At 39.0% G+C, this 17,962-nt stretch overlaps 1 protein-coding gene across 2 annotated transcripts in view; it reads left to right on the forward strand.

Annotated features, from left to right (window-relative positions):
- P5CS (Delta[1]-pyrroline-5-carboxylate synthase) overlaps window positions 1–17,962 on the forward strand; it is a 143,870-nt gene that overhangs the window by 52,288 nt on the left and 73,620 nt on the right. For both annotated transcript variants that reach the window (XM_072306114.1, XM_072306117.1), the window contains exon 3: window positions 4,015–4,194. In XM_072306114.1, the coding sequence (XP_072162215.1) occupies window positions 4,015–4,194 (180 nt within the window). The remainder of the gene's footprint in view (window positions 1–4,014; window positions 4,195–17,962) is intronic.

A 17,962-nucleotide genomic window follows, 5' to 3' on the forward strand; every position in this document is an offset into this window, starting at 1 on the left:
GAAAGTCTGCAGCGTCGCAAACGGAGATATAGGGTTTCGCACCAGTGGCGAAGTGTGTATAATCGATTATCGATATTTTCCCATTTGAAGCTGCCATGGTAAAGAATCGATTATTAAGGTGTTCGTTGCGAACACCCTGTTTATCGATACAGTTTCATAGGTTCAAATGGCAGATTAATCGATATATCGCAAAGCACGCCACGCCACTGTTTCGCACTTTTCCATCGATATCCTTTTTCCTGTTTTTCCTCTTGCGCTATAGTAGATTTATAGTTTCTAGACAACTTCGATGAGGAAAAAACAAATACACGAATGAGCAGATCTCTTTGAATAATTTATGGGATAAAAATTTGAGCTCATATAGGGTTGTCTTTATTCTTGATAAGCCTGCTGTCGTACATGTACGTTTTAATGAGAAAAAATGTATTGCCCAGAGTTAAACACACACAAAAAATGCCTCAGTTATTCTCCTGAAACTTCAAAAGCGGAAAAAGTAGCGTTACAGAGATTATCATATCTTAAATTTCACGACGCAATATCGCCCAATTAGTCTCATTTGTTAGGCTCTCGAAAAACTTAACCCTTTAAATTCAAGTTTTATCATCCCTAGTTTTTCAATAATCTCAGAAGCCGTCTGAAAAATATTAGGAATTATAAGGCTTTTAATTCCACCCTTACTTTACAAATGGTTTTATTGCCGATCCAATGCTTCCTTTTCGCTTCAATTTTCTTATGAAGAGAAACATTATCTTCACCGTCTATTTCTGTAGCACGTAAATTATTTATTGAGAGGTGCTAAAAAAACATATATTTGATATTTCATCTTTGAAATTATTAAAAATCAGTATGGGAAATAATTATTTTGAAGGCATTATATCTGAAGCCTACATCATTTTGTATGTCACGATGCATTGAGTTAATTCTTGTGTAAGAGTCAGTAAATATGGCATTTGGTGAAGAGAGAATTTTTCATCAATTTCATTTCGTAAATTGAAATTATACATTCCCATTTGAATTTTAAATCAATTTTTCACAAAAATATACAAAAAAAAAAAAAAAAAAAAAAAAAAAAAAAAAAAAAAAAAAAATTATGTACAGAATTCTTACACAGAACTCATATTCAGGTTACAAGTTTGATTACAACTGCGAAGCTATTTGATATTTATCTCTTATATTTCCTCCCCTGTTCTCCCATTACTTGATCACTCACAAAATCACGTGAGTAGTGGAGATGCCACTTTTCCTAATATTCCAAGTAATTATTACAGTTCATAGGATTCCTTTTACTAACATACCCTAAAGTACATTAAAAGTTGACTGAGAGCCTACCATTGCAGTGTCAGCCACTGATTAAAATAAATATGATACTTATCTCCTCGCAAGATAACTGTATAAATTATCATTTAGAAGCAAGGGAAAATGTATCGATGCGTCTTGCAACTCTGTATTTCCACTGTCTGTGGAATTTATCTGAAGATTAATAGGGAACTCATATCGGAATGTTTGTTATTGGCAAATATTGTACATTGTGAAAAGATTCCACTGAATATGAACCTAAACTTGATGAGCTTTCCGGCACTCTGCAGCGATGAGAATAAAAAAGTACTGCTCTTTCACTAACAATTATTAAAATGTTCACCAAATTCTCGCTCATCCGCTCTTAAAAATGAAGGTAGTTATTTTACGACTTTAAATTGGATCGCATCAAGCAGGAAGGGACTAAGCTCATCAGCTATTGCCAGATTTGATTGGGCAAATTTAATTTTTACATGAAAACGGTTAAGCGGATATTTCCGCAATTTTCAGTGAATTTTCTGCATTCTGCGAAGCAAATTCCTTAAAATTTTCCGAGGAATAAGCACAAACGTTATCTTGCAAATAATTAAATTGTTCCGTGAAATTCGGAAATAGCTAATGTGGCTTGGTTTCTTTCTGCTAAAATCGGCCCAATTAACCTAAGCCTCAAGCCCTGAGTCATAAGTTACTTATATCGACGATTTTCTATTGAAACTTGCCGATTTAACCTCTATTCTAGTGCAGTGTTCTTACACGCCAGGTGCATTTTATTCGGACTTTCTCTAACTTTCCTCTTTTTTTTCATTTTTAACTTTAACATCCAGATTACACATTAAAAGTTTTTCTAACAAACTGTTTAACCCATTAATGAACTAAACTGTAACTAATTTTTTGGGGGAGTTTTAATTTTGGTTATTTAGGCTTTATAGCAAAGGAAAGACAAATTAATACGACTTATGACTCTGATTTCCGGAAAATTAACACAGGGAACCAAAATTAGGAGGTTGTATTTTGGATAAAATCATAAGACGCATTGCATCTGTGATACATTTGATTTTATTCGCGTGTCATATTTTTTGTCTATGTATTAACAGTATTTACAGCAACAACGAAAGAATATAAACAAAAAGAAAATTTTAAAACTAAATTTATTTTGTTTATTATGAGTTTAATTTAAAACCGTGGATGGAATGCTTAGAGCATTGATTGGAAGCTAAATGATTTTATCTATCAGCACACAAAAAATACTGATTCTGCCTTGGGGCGTTATGCGATTGATAAACACTCGCAATGAAAAATGAACAAGCAGGTGTGAAAGATTTTTATGTTTTGGATATTTTGCAAATTTGCCCAAAAATTGCTCTTTACAATCCGTAATTGCTAACAACTTACTTATATACAAAATTCCAGTTTGAAAATGTTCAAGCATCAAATGATATTCACCATCGTAATACACCAATGACACGAGAACCTTACACTGAAAAACGATATGGTGCTGAACACTAACTGGTTTAGATCAAATGGACACTGAAAAAACGAGATTAGGGCTGGGCCCTAGAATTGCTTCACCTCCACCGCCACAGGGGCAGGCCCTGCGCGGGTAAGGCCCAGCCCTACCTGTACAGGGTCTAGCTCTTGACAGGTAGGGCTGAACCCTGAAGCAGGTAGATTTGGGCTCTACGCGCGCCGGGCCTGCCCCTATGGCGGTGGAGGTGAAGCAATTTTACCTACCCGGTTAGGGCTGGGACCTTCGGTGCAGGTACCAGCCCTAAACTCGTTTTTTCCGTGGAGCCAAATAGTATGGCAGTAGCGCTGAGCCCTAAAACTTTAAGGTCCAGCCCTACAGACTGTAAGTCTCAGCTGTGCTGCCATATCATCTGGCTCCATTCGATATAAACAGTTAGTGTTCAGAACTATATCGTTTTCTCCAAGTAGACTCAAATAGTGCCAAGAACCCTGAACCAAGTAACTGCCCTCTTTAATCCTACCTGTCAGGTGAACTCTTTTCAGGGGGTTGCGAATGGTTTCCTTCGCGCTATTCCAGATGGTTCCATTTTATTTTTGGCCGATAATATCTGATAATTGTTCACTTCCTTGCGGAGAGACCCTAAAAAGCTTAGGCTCGTTCATCTCTATGTCGCGGTGGCGAGACGTGAATTGTCGATTATCGATATTTTCCCATTTGTAGCTATGGTGAAGAATCGATTATTAAGGTGTTCGTTGCAAACAGCTTGTAAGTCGATCCTTTTTCATAGGATAAATGGACGTATTTATACTAAACAGAACTATGTGCAAGTGGAAAGATGGGGGTGTGCTCGTTAGTGCTCGGGCCATAAGAATGAATGGGGATTCTAAAGCGCCAGTGACGTCAGCGGCAACAAAGCCGTCTCCGTCTCCGTTGTCGTGCTCGCTCGTCTTTAACTCATGAGCCCTGTCCACAACGCTCTTGTCACATTTCCACGGCTCACGACCTAGCGCTCAGTTCCTTTTGATTTAATATCAAATCCGGCTTTTTCATTTTCTCAAAAGGAACTATATCCACTTTTACATTTTTTCTTATCCAGCTCATCACGAGCACTTTTCTTCTTTCCATTTGCACATAGTTCCTTTTAGCATAAATACGTCCAAATGGCAGATCAATCTATATCGCAAAGCACCCCACGCCACTGCTTTGCCGGAGATACTTGTGTGAATCTGACGAAGACGTGATGTTTGCAGGGTCATGGCATCGATTTGAAACGAGCTCTGCAAGCTGCCGACAGGAGACGCAGTAAATTCACCGACCGGTCACAACTGAAGTACTCGCGACGTATCGTGGTCAAGCTGGGAAGTGCCGTCATCACCCGAGAAGATGAGCATGGGCTCGCCCTCGGTCGACTCGCCTCCATCGTCGAACAGGTAAACAAGCCAATCATTTTATCGCAGTATGCTCAGGAATGCAGAAGCAGTCCATTGCTAAAGTTTTTAAAGAAAAAAATCATGGAAGTTCATGATACAGTGGACTCTCGATAATTCGAACCTCGATAAGTCGATAATTCGAAAACCTCGTTAATTCGAAGGAAAGTCTGTTTTCCTTGAAAATCTCTCGATAATTCGAAGAAAATCAATGTATTTTTCTCCCCTTTTAGTTCGAAATTTTTAAGCTGCAGCTTAAAAATTTCGAAGCGCCATGGCGCGGCCCTCTATAATTCGAAATTGCGACGAAAATTCTCTCTGTAATTCGAAGTGTGGGAAGTAAAAATGACCCTCCCTCTATAATTCGAAACAAGACGGTACATTCCCTCTACAAATCGAAGTCAACTCTTTATGTACCTGGGTGTCTAAAAGAGCTTGACCTTTGACCTAAAGACGTTTTGGCGTAAATCCGTCCATTTGGCCCTCTATAATTCGAATCCAGATGGCGCTTTCCCTCTATAATTCGAACCTCTCTAATTTGAAATTTCTCCACATGGAATCTCTTTAATTCGAACTCTCTTTATTTCGAAACCTCGCTAATTCGAAGAAAAATCCGATTTCCTTCAATTTCGAATTATCGAGAGACCACTATATTCTGCATCTCTGTGCACCTACACCTAAATCATAGCGGAGATATTCCGTTCAGTTTAAGAGGTGTTACGTTCCGAGAAAATGAAGTTTTGTTTCCGAGTTCCCCAGAATTGAGTCCGGAAGCTCAAAGACGTGGTGTTCTCATCACACCATGCTTGTGGGAATAGAGGTCTAATATCAACGAGCTTGATGACTGAAATTGTTAATTAGTCGACCTTCACAAAAAGACATAATTGCTAAAGGAGATGCTAGGGTTTTGAGTGATTTTAAGGGGTAGAGGAATTGGAGGAATACTCAGGCTAAACGCATGTTTCCACGGTTGAGCTGTGTAATAGATGATTCCAGGAATTAGCACACCGTCATTTGGACGCTCTAGATGCGGAAGGCACTTAATAAAAAACCATTCATGCTCTGGACTCCATGATAATAGAAGTTGCCAGTTTAAATGTTTATTCAGTAGATTATTAAGACTGAAAAGGGAATATTTTAGTCAGTAGCCGGTCGGGGCATTGACATGGTCTTAGAGTACTGCCGTGCTAAGGAAGAACGCCGTATGAACCTTCAGGCGTTGCCAAATTTCCTTTGAAAAAACACGAATTTTCTGGTAAGCGCATGAATATTTTCCTTCCAAATTTTCCAGATACAGTTTGCACTTTCACCCAAAGTCCCTGAAAATTTCAAGGAAAAATATCCACAATTTTCCTTGAAAATACACATTGTATCGGAGGAAATTGGGCAATTCTCGAATGTTCATACGGCGTTTTTCCTTAGCACGGCAGAATTTTCATGTATGCCTTTCAATGTTAAATTTAAAATTTAACTAAAACTTTTACATACTAAATATTTTATTTATTTATTTATTTATATTTATTGAATTACTTTAAGCTTTTGGCAATCCACGTTTCCTCTAAAATCCAGAATCTAACATACTGCACATTTCTGCACTTGCCTGACCATGACAAGCACACAGCATGTGAAACAGTGAGACAAAATATGCCTCAAGGTGGAAATTAAAAATGTTCAGTGGTTAAAAACCCGAGTATAGATAAAAAAAAATATTGACTTTCATGCAGTTTCCGATGCTAAACTTTTTCTTTTAGTCTGAAGATCATAAAATCGAAGATTCGCGCTGCATGTCACTTTTTCAATGGTGTTATGAATGTTTGAATTGAATTTTATTTTAATTATCTCATATTTAATCTTTAAAGCTGACAACTCCAATTAACTTTAATAACGTTCCTCTAGAATTTCTCGCTTTTTGCCCTCGAACTTTCATCCGATCAGAAGGTCAGTTTTCAGGGTTCTTTCCATCAAATTATGCAAAACTACCCCCTAGCTTTGGTGTAGTTATCTCACCTCTACTCTAAGGCGCATTCCGCGTCACTCTGTCACATTTCAATTACCTCCGCCTGGCATCAGATAGCGAGGTAAAATAAGATTATAAAATCTGGAATTTATTATCATTTCATATGTGTCACAATCACATAATTTTCCCCTTTTATAATGAAACTGATCCAGTATAACGCGCTTAGTCGCTCTGACAGAGAAAAGGGAGGCTCGAGAGTGCATAGGCGCAAACGAGCATCGAAGTTGGTGTTCTGCCGTACTAAGGAAGAACTCCGTATGAACCTTTAGGCGTTGCCAAATTTTCTTTGATAAAACTCAAATTACCTGGCAAAGTTACGAATATTTTTCTTCCAGTTAGTCAGGTAATTTTGCTCTCAATTCCACCGAAAAGTCCTGCAAATTTCAAGGGAAAATGTTCATAACCTTCATAAAAAATGAACAATTTATTGATGCAAATTTGGCAACTCTCGAATGTTCATACGGCGTTCTTCCTAAGCTCGGCAGTGTTATTCCGAAGTGAAAAGTTAATTAATTACAAAAGCTTCGGATACACCTTAGAGCACGGAGCAAGGGACGATGAAGATAGCGAAGGTGGGTATTCGCTGAAATTGATCTCGGTATCACGATTTTACATAGGAGACAGCAATCTCAACTGCCCGGACACGTAAGTTGGCACGCACACACACGCGCGCGGCCCGGCACGATATATTAAACATGCCAAAACCCCGGCGCGGCGTCACACTCACACCCTTGGCGAAATTCGTTGTCTCCCGGACGAAAGAACGTAACTCCATTCCAATGTTGCCAAATTTCCCCTCACAAATTGCTTATTAACCACGAGAATTTTGGGCATTTCTGACTGGAAATTTCCCTGATTTTTCTCTAGATTCCAAGCAAAAAACAGAGATATTTTGGACTCAAATTGCTTACGTACATTTTTGTAAAATAAATTAATTGTTTGAGTCAATTTGGCAACCTTGGAATAGAGTTACGTTCCTTCGTGCGGGAGACGACGAATTGTGTTTTACACGAGGGCGCTGAAATTGCATCGCAAAGGGTGGCTCCTCTCGGTATTCCGGCGTTAGCGAGCGAAGAAACCAAACGAGAGGAACGCAACATTAGCGACGCCGAGCGATGTAATTCGTTTCAGTCGTGTGATAAAAGGCGAGATTAGCGCCGCGTTGACTCACCACCGGGATTTCAGGCGCAGCGCAGTGCTTAACTTGCAGAATCTTCTAAATTATTCTTGTTCCCCTGCAAATTCCCTAATAGTCCGGCTCCTCGCGTGTTTCTGCATAGCCTCCCTCTGCTACGCCTCATGACTTCGTCCTTCCTCTCGCCTGAAAAAGGAAACTCCCTTCCGCGAAAAAAAATTTGGTCATTTCCACTCGAACGTTACACCCAACCCGAGAAAAATGGATCATTCAAGCTCATTGAAAAATGAACGATCCGGATCATTCAATTTGAATGAGTTTTCGTCAGCTCATTCAAATTTGAATGATCCAGATCGTTCACTTGATCATTGAATTTTAATGCGCCCGAATGAGCTTGAATGGTCCTGATCATTGAATTTCAATAAGCTTGAATGATCCTGATCATTGGATTTCAACGAGCTTGAATGATCCGGATCATTGGATTTCAATGAGCTTGAATGATCCTGATCATTGGACTTCAACGAGCTTGAATGATCCGGATCATTGGATTTCAACGAGCTTGAATGATCCAGATCATTGGATTTCAACGAGCTTGAATGACCCGGATCATTGGATTTCAACGAGCTTGAATGATCCTGATCATTGGATTCCAACGAGCTTGAATGATCCGGATCATTGGATTCCAACGAGCTTGAATGATCCGGATCATTGGATTCCAACGAGCTTGAATGATCCTGATCATTGGATTCCAACGAGCTTGAATGATCCTGATCATTGGATTCCAACGAGTTTGAATGATCCTGATCGTTGAATCCCAACCAGCTTGAATGATCCTGATCGTTGAATCCCAATCAGCTTGAATGATCCTGATCGTTGAATCCCAACCAGCTTGAATGATCCTGATCGTTGAATCCCAACCAGCTTAAATTCTCCTGATCGTTGAATTCCAATGAGTCAAGGTCTCGGTCTGATGAGAATGTATTATAAAAAGATGGTAAAAAGTATAGAAGCAAAAGTACATGGATATCCATTCTCACTTTGCAGTTTTTCTTCAACAGAAAAATGAAGGGGAAAAAATAAAAAAAAAACAAAAAAACATATGATGATAGAAAAAGTTAAAAAAACACAGACTTACCAGAAGTTTATCCAATTCCTCCTGAAGTAAGCTCATCCTCCGCCCTATTACAGCAACAGTGTGAATGTAGGTAGTATAATAAAAGTAGTTTGAAAGGTGAAAATTTTTGCTACAAACCATCTCCCACACGCTGTCAAGAATTCAAACCACAAAACAGTCATGATGGGAGAGGCTCGTAGCTTTGCCGCCGAGTTGCAGAGCTGCTGCGAGGATTCTTTCCATCGACAACTGAAAAATTTAACTAAAATGGAACATGTTAAATTAACAGCATAACCAGAAAAATGTTGAATTGAAGAATTAGCCGCGCGTTTAGAATTGCATAAGCAATGTCGCTGTTGCTGTTACTCTGATTTAAAAGAAAGAAACAAGCAAAAATTACATTGGGATACAGGGTATGAAATTGGCTTTGTCTCTGAAATAATTAATTTATCTTAGATTGTGCTTTGAAGTGAAATAAGGCAATAGGTACTTACAATTTTGTGCTTGCGTGTTTGTTCAAATGAAGCATCATCGATGGAGAAAATATTAAAGTAAAATTGTGTCCTCGGAACACAAAGCAGTGCATTTGATGGCTGGAGCACAACTCACAGGTATAAGGTAAGTTCATACTGATAACTTGTTAAACGGACCAGGTAAAAAACAAGAGATAGAATTTAAGCAACACAGACGAAAAATCTGAGCGGCGACACGCTATTGATACGCAGGCAGCAACGGTAGCAAGACTGATCAGACCAAGTGGCGAATACCGCGAGCCCTCGGCCGTTACAGGTTCGGGGGTGGAATTTCCATATCTTCCTTGGCTCAACGGTCATCTTCTTTTGTTTTCCTCACGCAGCAAACGAGTGGCGGGAGGCGGGGAAGTAATGGCGTTGCTACATTGCTGAAATATTTTCCCACCCTCCTGTCTTAAGGATTGCTATGATTATGATTATGTCAATTTCTCGTCTCTTTTTTTATATTATCATGTAAGGCTCATTTTTTTTTACTGTCATAAGGCTAATCTTAAGAATCTTCGGGAAAAGCTAGTGAGAGAGAGGCCCTACTTTCCTCGAAAATTGAAATCCTCTGTTCTGTAATTTCTCTTCAATGTCGCTTTAAATTCTATTTATTGTTTTTCCCCTTGACCATTTAACAAGTTATCAGTATGATGTTACCTTATACCTGTGAGTTGTGCTCCAGTCATCAAATGCACTGCTTTATGTTCCGAAGACACAATTTTACTTCAATAAAATTTTCTCCATCGATGACACTTAATTTGAACAAACACTCAAGCACAAAATTGTTATTACCTACTGCCTTGTATCACTTCAAAGCACAATCTAAGGTAAATTAATTATTTCAGAGACAAAGCCTATTTTATACCCTGTATCCCAATGTAATTTTTGCTGGTTTCTTTCTTTTAAATCAGAGTAACAGCGACATCGCTCATGCAATTCTAAACGCGCGGTTAATTCTTCAATTCAACATTTTTTTGGTTATGCTGTTACTTTTATATGTTTCTTTCTCAGTTAAATTTTTCAGTTGTCGATGGAAAGTATCTCTGCACTTCTGCAGCACTGCGTGCTAAGGAAGAACGCCGGATGAACATCGCGAGAGTTGCCAAATTTCCCTTGATAAAACATGTATTTTTGAAAATATTCATTTATTTTTTTTCTAGACTAGTTCAGATATTTTAGATTCAATTGCGTACAAAATTGTCTAAAAATTTGGAAAGTAATATTCGCAATTTTCCTAATAAATTTGGTTTTTATCGGAGGAAACTTAGCAACGTCTGAAAGCTTACATGGCGTTCTTCCTTAGCACGGCAGAGCAGCTTTGCAACTCGGCGGCAAAGCTACGAGCCTCTCCCATCATGACTGTTTTGTGGTTTGAACTCTTGACAGCATATGCGAGATGTTTGTAGCAAAAATTCTCACCTTCAAACTACTTTTATTAAAGGTACATTCACGCTGTTACTCCAATAGAGCGGAGGATGAGCTTACTTCAAGAGGAATTGGATGAAATTTCTGGAGAATCAGTGTTTTTTTTAACTTTTTCCTTATTCCTTCATTTTTCTGTCGAAGAAAAAACTGCGAAGTGAGAATGGCTACCCATGTGCATTTGCGTCTATACTTCTTACAATTTCTTCATAATAGATTCTCATCAGACCGATACCTACTTGAATATCCGAATCTGCTGAAGTGATCATATCATTGTGGTAGGTCCTAGAGTTTGACTCGATTAAGTATGTATTAAAGTTACATAGCAATTATATTAATGTAGAATAGTGGGAGGTAAAAATTATCCAAGTGACCCAATCAGATGCTGGCATAGTAGTAGCTCATTCAACTTTAATAATCTGGATCGTTGACCTAATTAGCTTAGATGAGCCAGCATGTTGGGTCGTTCAATTTAATGCTCTTAATGATTCAGCTACGATAAGCCTGATCATTGGCCCAATGAGTTTGAATAAGCTGATAAATTGAATCATTCAAATTGAATGATCCTGATCATACAAGTTGAACGATCCAACAAGTCGGCACATTCAAGTTGAACGATCCAACCAGTTGGCAGATTCAAGTTGAATGATCCAATGGGCCAGCGTATTCAAGCGCATTGGGTCAAAGATCCGGATCGTTCGACTTGAACGATCCGGATCATTCAAGTTGAATGATCCAATAAGTCAGCGCATTCAAGCTCATTCGGGATCATTGATGCTCATTGAAGAATCATTCAAACTCATTCAGGATCATTGAAAATCGAACGATCCTGAATGAGCTTGAATGGTCCATTTTTTCTCGGGAAGCAGCGGTGATCGCGATAAGTTGCGATTTGATCGGATAATGTAGCGCGATTTTATCGATTTCGATTCGTTGCAATATTTATTATCGGATAAAAAATTGGGATTTCATCTCTTGGAATAAAATCGCGATTTCTTTGACGGCAATTTATCGCAATTTTAGAGAACAAAAATCGTGATAAATAACGATAAAATTTTGATTTTATCAAACGACATTTGAAAGAGATAAAATTGCGACAGGGTCGATGATAATCGCTCAGATGTTGATGATCCTCGCGATTTTATCGTAAAAAAATTGCGATTTAATATCAAAATATCGCAATTTTTCCGTTCAAAAATGCTATATGGTAAGGCAAAAATAATCTACCCGCTGAGAGAGTATGCAGATATAATGTATAAGCCCTTGGAGAGCTTCTCAGATAATTATTTTGTATTCATTTTTTTTTCTGTCGATAGAATACGCTCCATAATAAAGACGTGGCCAGGGCCGGATTTTCCTACTTGCCGCCCATGGGCCGCCTGTATTTTGCCGGCCCCTCTCATTCGTTTTGAAACATTAAGAAAAACCATCAAGTGAACATGCCACCGGGGGAGGGGTGCATAAGACGCTTTTACTCGTTTTGAACACATTTTTTGGGAAAGCCCTGTCAACACTACTAGCAAAAGGTCACAGAACTTTGCGCGAAATTCAAGTTTCGTAAACCTATCTCTAATGCACAAGGCCTTCCATTCATAAGAAATGAACGAAAAAACTATGAAAGAACAAACATGAATTTGGTTTAATGATTTTAACTTCCGCCGCCGCGCCGCCGACCGCAACGTGTTTGGCGCAATGCGTGAAGTATTCACGCAGTCTTGTAGGCGCTATGCGTTTCACGCTGACCGTACTGTGTTTGGCGCAATGCGTGAAGTATTCGTGCAGTCTTGTAGGCGCTATGCGTTTCACGCTGACCACAATAACCGCACTGTGTTTGATGCAATGCGTGAAGTATTCGTGTAGTCTTGTAGGCGCTAATATGTGTTACATGCCGACTGCCGCGCCGAGAGCTTCTCTTTTTCATCTCAAGTCCTCGTCATCATTTTTCCCTAAGTCGCGCCGTTCCAGACCAAATTGTGTGTTCGGTTTCTCTCTTTGCTCGACTAATTAAAGGTGCTGTTTTTTGTATCACTGAAAGGCGACAAAATTAGAAATTACTATTCTCTCAGGAAATGAGAGATTTTGTAGACTTTTCTTGTTTGTAGTTTTTTTTTCTAAATCCGATTTTTTTTTATTCCTACATTTAAAAAAATTGCAAAATTTGCCGCCCCCTAGATTTGCCGCCATGGGCCGCGGCCCATGTGGCCACCCCCCGAATCCGGCCCTGGACGTGACTTACTTTTCCTACAAAAACATCGCAAATTCTTATGCAGGTGCATCCCAAATCGACTATTAAAAGTATAAAAGGATTAGTCCGCGAGGTCAATTTAAATTTGATGTGTTTTAATGATAATTCAAAATTAATAATTGATGCAAAAACAAACTGGTGAGACTAATTTTACTTGCAATTATTAATATTTCAATTCAAACAAAAATGCACTTATGCGCCTTTTCCTTCAAGTACCTCTTATTATTCTGCGGCTTGCAAGAAAGAGTCGTAAGTAAATGTATACATTTATCAATTAGTTTGGTTTTAGTGTTTAAAACCGAGATACTTAGTTTTCTGAATGCACTGCCGAAATATCTACCATTTTACGAAAGTCGTCAAAAATTCAAAATTATCTGTCAGCTGACCTTACTCGCTGAAGTTAAGCTAGTTTAAACACAGGTGCCTATTAATTAATAAACGGATGGTAATTTCTCAGCCTAAAGATACGTGCGCACCCACCCGAAGCATAGCGTCAATTACTCAAAAGGAGTAATCACATTTCCGAATCCTGTTGATTCAGCAAATAACCTTAAAAGCCCAGTTTGCATAGGATAGCAAACGTGGGTAAGCACCCAGCGGAAGCATATAGGGCCCATTTGTCAATATCAAGGATGATATCAAAGATATTGGAGAGAGGGAATTGAAACTAAGTTAATGGGATGCGGAGTACGGAATAGTGGAGCTGCTCCAACTTGACTTTGTTGGCACATCGGTGAGTTTGATAACCAGATCCATACCGAGAGCGAGACCACGGCAAATGTATTAAGCAATCGAATGAATGCACCATGTGGTTCAATAATTCTGAGTTAATTTCATCATGATGTACGCTAAATTTCCATGCCTAGGTGTCACTTCAACTCAACGTTCCTCTCCATGTTTCGAACAGACGCGGCAATAATTGGGCGTGTGTGCGCCAGAGAAAACTCCATAAATGAATTAAACAAAAAATAATTATATTTGGCTCGTCAATCCTGTGCAAGTAATTCCACTTGATTTAGTTATTTTTTAATGCTCTCATTTTGCATAAGTAGGTCCAATTGTGCGAATAAATCCACGGTGCCACCTTGCCGTTTTATTCAGTAAATGTATTATAAACTATGATAAGGTCTCTATTTACGAATAATGGGCACCAAAAGGCAATTCCTCATTTTTCTCTGAGTATAATTAATAAATGGACACCATATTCTGTGTCAAAACGAAATGCTATGTGTCGCATCGATTGGTTCCATTTTTTTAGCGACTCGTCATTTTTCTCGAATTATGAGGTCGCAGTTCTGTTGTTGGAAGACTAAAAGATTCACTTACGGATTTTGACAAGTAAATTCAATGTAATATAGGCGTGGGTTTTTGGAGGAAAAATATCGCATTCGATACTGATATCAAATGTATAGTCATGTCATTACCATGAATCTAATTTCTATAAAGGAACACATTTTTGGAGTTGGTTGGTTTTCGAACTAAACGATGAAATAATGGTTTATTTTTTATGGTTACTTTTGCTTTCTTTTGAAGTAAGAGACTTACGTAGGACCGGACTTGACCTTCTTCCCCTTAAAAAGCTTACGTAACAACACTCGAATGGGCCTTTATCAGCGATAAATCCCTTCACTGTATAAATTAGAGGCTATTTTAAGTCTCGGCGCGGCGAGGCAACTTCGCGCTGGAGGAGGAATGCTCGGAATGACGGTAGAGTTTGTCGTCCTTTTGTGACGTCAACAATTACAATTACCAGAACGTCATTATCACCCCCAACCAGTGGCATCCCCGACGGGCTCGTGGAGGGAGCCAAACTGTCGTGCTAAGGAAAAACGTCGTATGAACATTCGAGAGTTGCCAAATTTCTTCCAACATAATGTGTATTTTCAAGGAAAATTATGGACATTTTTCCTTGATATTATCAGGGAATTTGGGTGAAAGTGCAAACAAAATTATCTGGAAAATTTGGAAGGAGAATGTTCATGAGTTCACCAGGAAATTCGTGTTTTTTTTCAAAGGAAATTTGGCAACGTCTGAAGGTTCATACGGCGTTCTTCCTTAGCATGGCAGCAAACTTGGGGAGACCCGTCGACGGCGTCAGAAATTGAGATCCTATGTCGGGATCGGCAACCGCGGGGGTGGTCACTCCACTCCTCGCATGGACGTATTTCTATCAAACGGAACTATGTGCATTAAGACGTGAGCCCTGAGACCCGTAAGAATGTATGAATAACAGAGCTCACGTCATGATGCACATAGTTCCGTTTGATAGAAACACGTCCACATGGGATGCGCACGCTGATCATTTTCAGCTTCTGAAGTGCTGCAGCGCGCGCCGTTCCGGGATACTTGCCTGTTAAGTGTAATAGGGGCGCCGAGTCCTGTCGAACGCTGTTGACACGTCTCCCAGGGCTTATTTAGACATGTCGCAGGCAAATAGTCAAATCAGGCATGTGATAACAGTTCCAATTAAATCACACCGAAAAAAAAATCTCGGTGTATTTACTAAGAAAAGGGTAAAATTACCAAGAATTCAGGGTTTTATTTGATCCCAGTTTTTCTTGGTAAAATTACCATTTATGGAATTGGTAATTTTACCAAGAAATCTCGGTAAAATTATTGAACTTTCTCGGTAATTTTACTGGACCCCGGTAATAACGCCAATATTTTTTATCGACTGTGGTAGAATTACCGAGATAAAATGGCAAAGTTACCAGGAATTGATTACCAATAAAAACAGGAAATTCTTACCTGAAAAAACCAGTAAAAATACCGGTTTCTAGGTAAGCTTACCAGTCTGTCTTGGTAAAATTACCAATAATTGGTATAAAAAAGTGAGATGGTAAAGATACCAACGGACCTTGGTAAAGACGCCGAGAATTTTTTTTTCAGTGTAATGTCCATTTTCCCAGTCTTCAGTTTTTTTGAGTTGATAATACTTTTATAGAGTTGAATCAAACATAAAAGTGAGGAAAGGACTTGTTCTGGAACTAAGATAACCCACACTGCCAAGCTAAGGAAGAACGCCGTATGAACCTTCAGAAGTTGCCACATTTCTTTCAATTAAGACCTAATTTACTGGGAAAATTATGAATGTTTTCCTTCGACTTTTCCAGGCGATTTTGTTCGCAAGTTTGTTCGCAAAATGTCTGAAAATTTCAAGAAAAAATACGCATAATCTTTCTCAAAAACACATGTTTTATACGGGGCTATTCGGCAACTCTCGAATGTTCATACGGCGTTTTGCCTCAGCACGGCAGCATAGACGAGTATTAACGCCACTTTCGTGGTTGCATCCAACTCCAAAAAGTATTATCAACTCAAAAAAAACGAGGACTGGAAAAATGGACATTAGCGCAGCGGTTTTCGCACATCTTGATTCAATTGTAAGATGCACATTTTTATAATGAAGTATTGCCAACATTAGTACACAATTATTCATTTTAATAGTAGCAACAGAACCAAAACTTGTAATTCAAGTAACATTATTTACACTATCTGTCTAGGCATTCGACGAAATGTCTGATTTGATTGTATTATATGTCTGGGACAGACACACGACGAATTGTTGTCATCAGTCGATATCGCCTTCAGTTTCGTAGGATACTTCACCGCCTACACTGGGGTGAAAATACCTTGGAGTCAATATTTATATTAAAAATCATTATGCATCTTAATACCAACTCACAGGATACCTATTGCTTATCGAACATTGATGGAGCATTGCCTCACATTTTCTCAGAAAAAAACCTCGATGGAAACTTTTGGATTGGATGCAAATGTTTCGTATCTTGACTTGAATAAAATGTTTAAATATTTCGTACTAAAAATAAATAAATTTAATCCAAAGCTGGACTAAAGTTCGGGTAGTGCTACAAAATTTGGACTAGGAACCTTATTTTTCGGGATACTACCCCAATTAATTGAAAATATCCATGTCCTCCACTCATGCTCTTTTTCCCGTGGTAATTTAGATTAAATCACCGATAAAGATTTTAAAAAAAGCAACATAATTCAACTGTTCTGTACTGAAAACGAGACCTGTGTAAAAGTCTTGAATGTGTAAAAATTAATATACATAGTTTCAGGAAAAGCAGCCGTATGGCGTATTTTACTTTCAGAGACCCAGGGATCAGCCAAGAAAGCAGGCAGAAAAAATAACTTTCTATAAAGAAGCACTGGCACTGCCTAAAAATAGCTTCAAATGAAAATGAGAAAGACTTTTACTATCCACTCGCAGCTTTTTTGGGGGCACCGGAGTGTCCCACCCGTCCGTTTAGAACACTAATCCAAGATAGCTTTTCCGTTCGATGGGTCAAATGGGACGAAAAATGCTAAGAAAGGCGAAAAAAGATGCGCTGCTAACTGGATTCCGAAACAGGCGTCTGAGTTTTCGATATGTAAATACCGAGCGTAAGTGCCGGAGCCCTTCTAATAATCCAATCTAATCACTGCAATATGCCCTTCTGAACGCTTCGAGATAGCCGTGGCAACTGTGTTTTTAGTGTTAACTTGACCCTTTTTATGGGTTGCGCGACGCAGATAGGGTTAAAAGAGGCAAAATTACGTGACATAGCTCAAGATTCAGATTCCGCAGCTCGGGCCGAAAATTTACTTAGCTTATCTGAGAGCCTTTATTCCTCGCCCCTTCTATGCTCCGCTTTCTAGAAACCCACCCCCACCCCCTCCGTCATCCTCCTTCGTCTTTATCTCGTCCCTTGCACTAGGGGGTGCTCCATTGCAACATGATTTCTCCCCGAGATTTAGATTTTTATAGTCTTGGACTTTCTTAACCTTCCGGATCTCGCGCGAACCCTCTCTGCCGCGAAAAAAGTTGAATTACTCAAAAAAAAAACGTCCGCGGCAGTGACTTAGTATCTTCCTGTTTTTTTTTTATAATTATGCAGTGCAGCTGTTTTCGGAGTGATAAGATTTTTATATAGGGAAAACAAATGCTTCCTCTTAATGCTGCCCCTTACTTACGTAACGCACTCTCTCGGCATTTTTGACCCCTCCCGCCTATAACGCTTTTGTGACAGAGGGCCCTATCCTTTAACACGTTCGTATAACCAAAATGGCGTAACGCACCCCCCCCTCCTTCGCCCTCTAGAGCGTTACGTACTTTAGGGACGATCCCTTTAGTGCGCTACGTGAACGAGCGATTTGAGCTGAATTAGACTATTTAATGTAATGCTATTTTTACAGTTGGTATTTGATGCTATTAGTTTTTCATTGGCTAAATTGATTTCTAACTTAATGCCAACTTTGTGGCATACCTTTCCTTTTTTCATGAAAAATTTTACTACAGTAATATTCACATGAC

Source organism: Bemisia tabaci, chromosome 1 (genome assembly GCF_918797505.1).
Source record: "Bemisia tabaci chromosome 1, PGI_BMITA_v3".
Lineage (NCBI taxonomy): Eukaryota > Metazoa > Arthropoda > Insecta > Hemiptera > Aleyrodidae > Bemisia > Bemisia tabaci.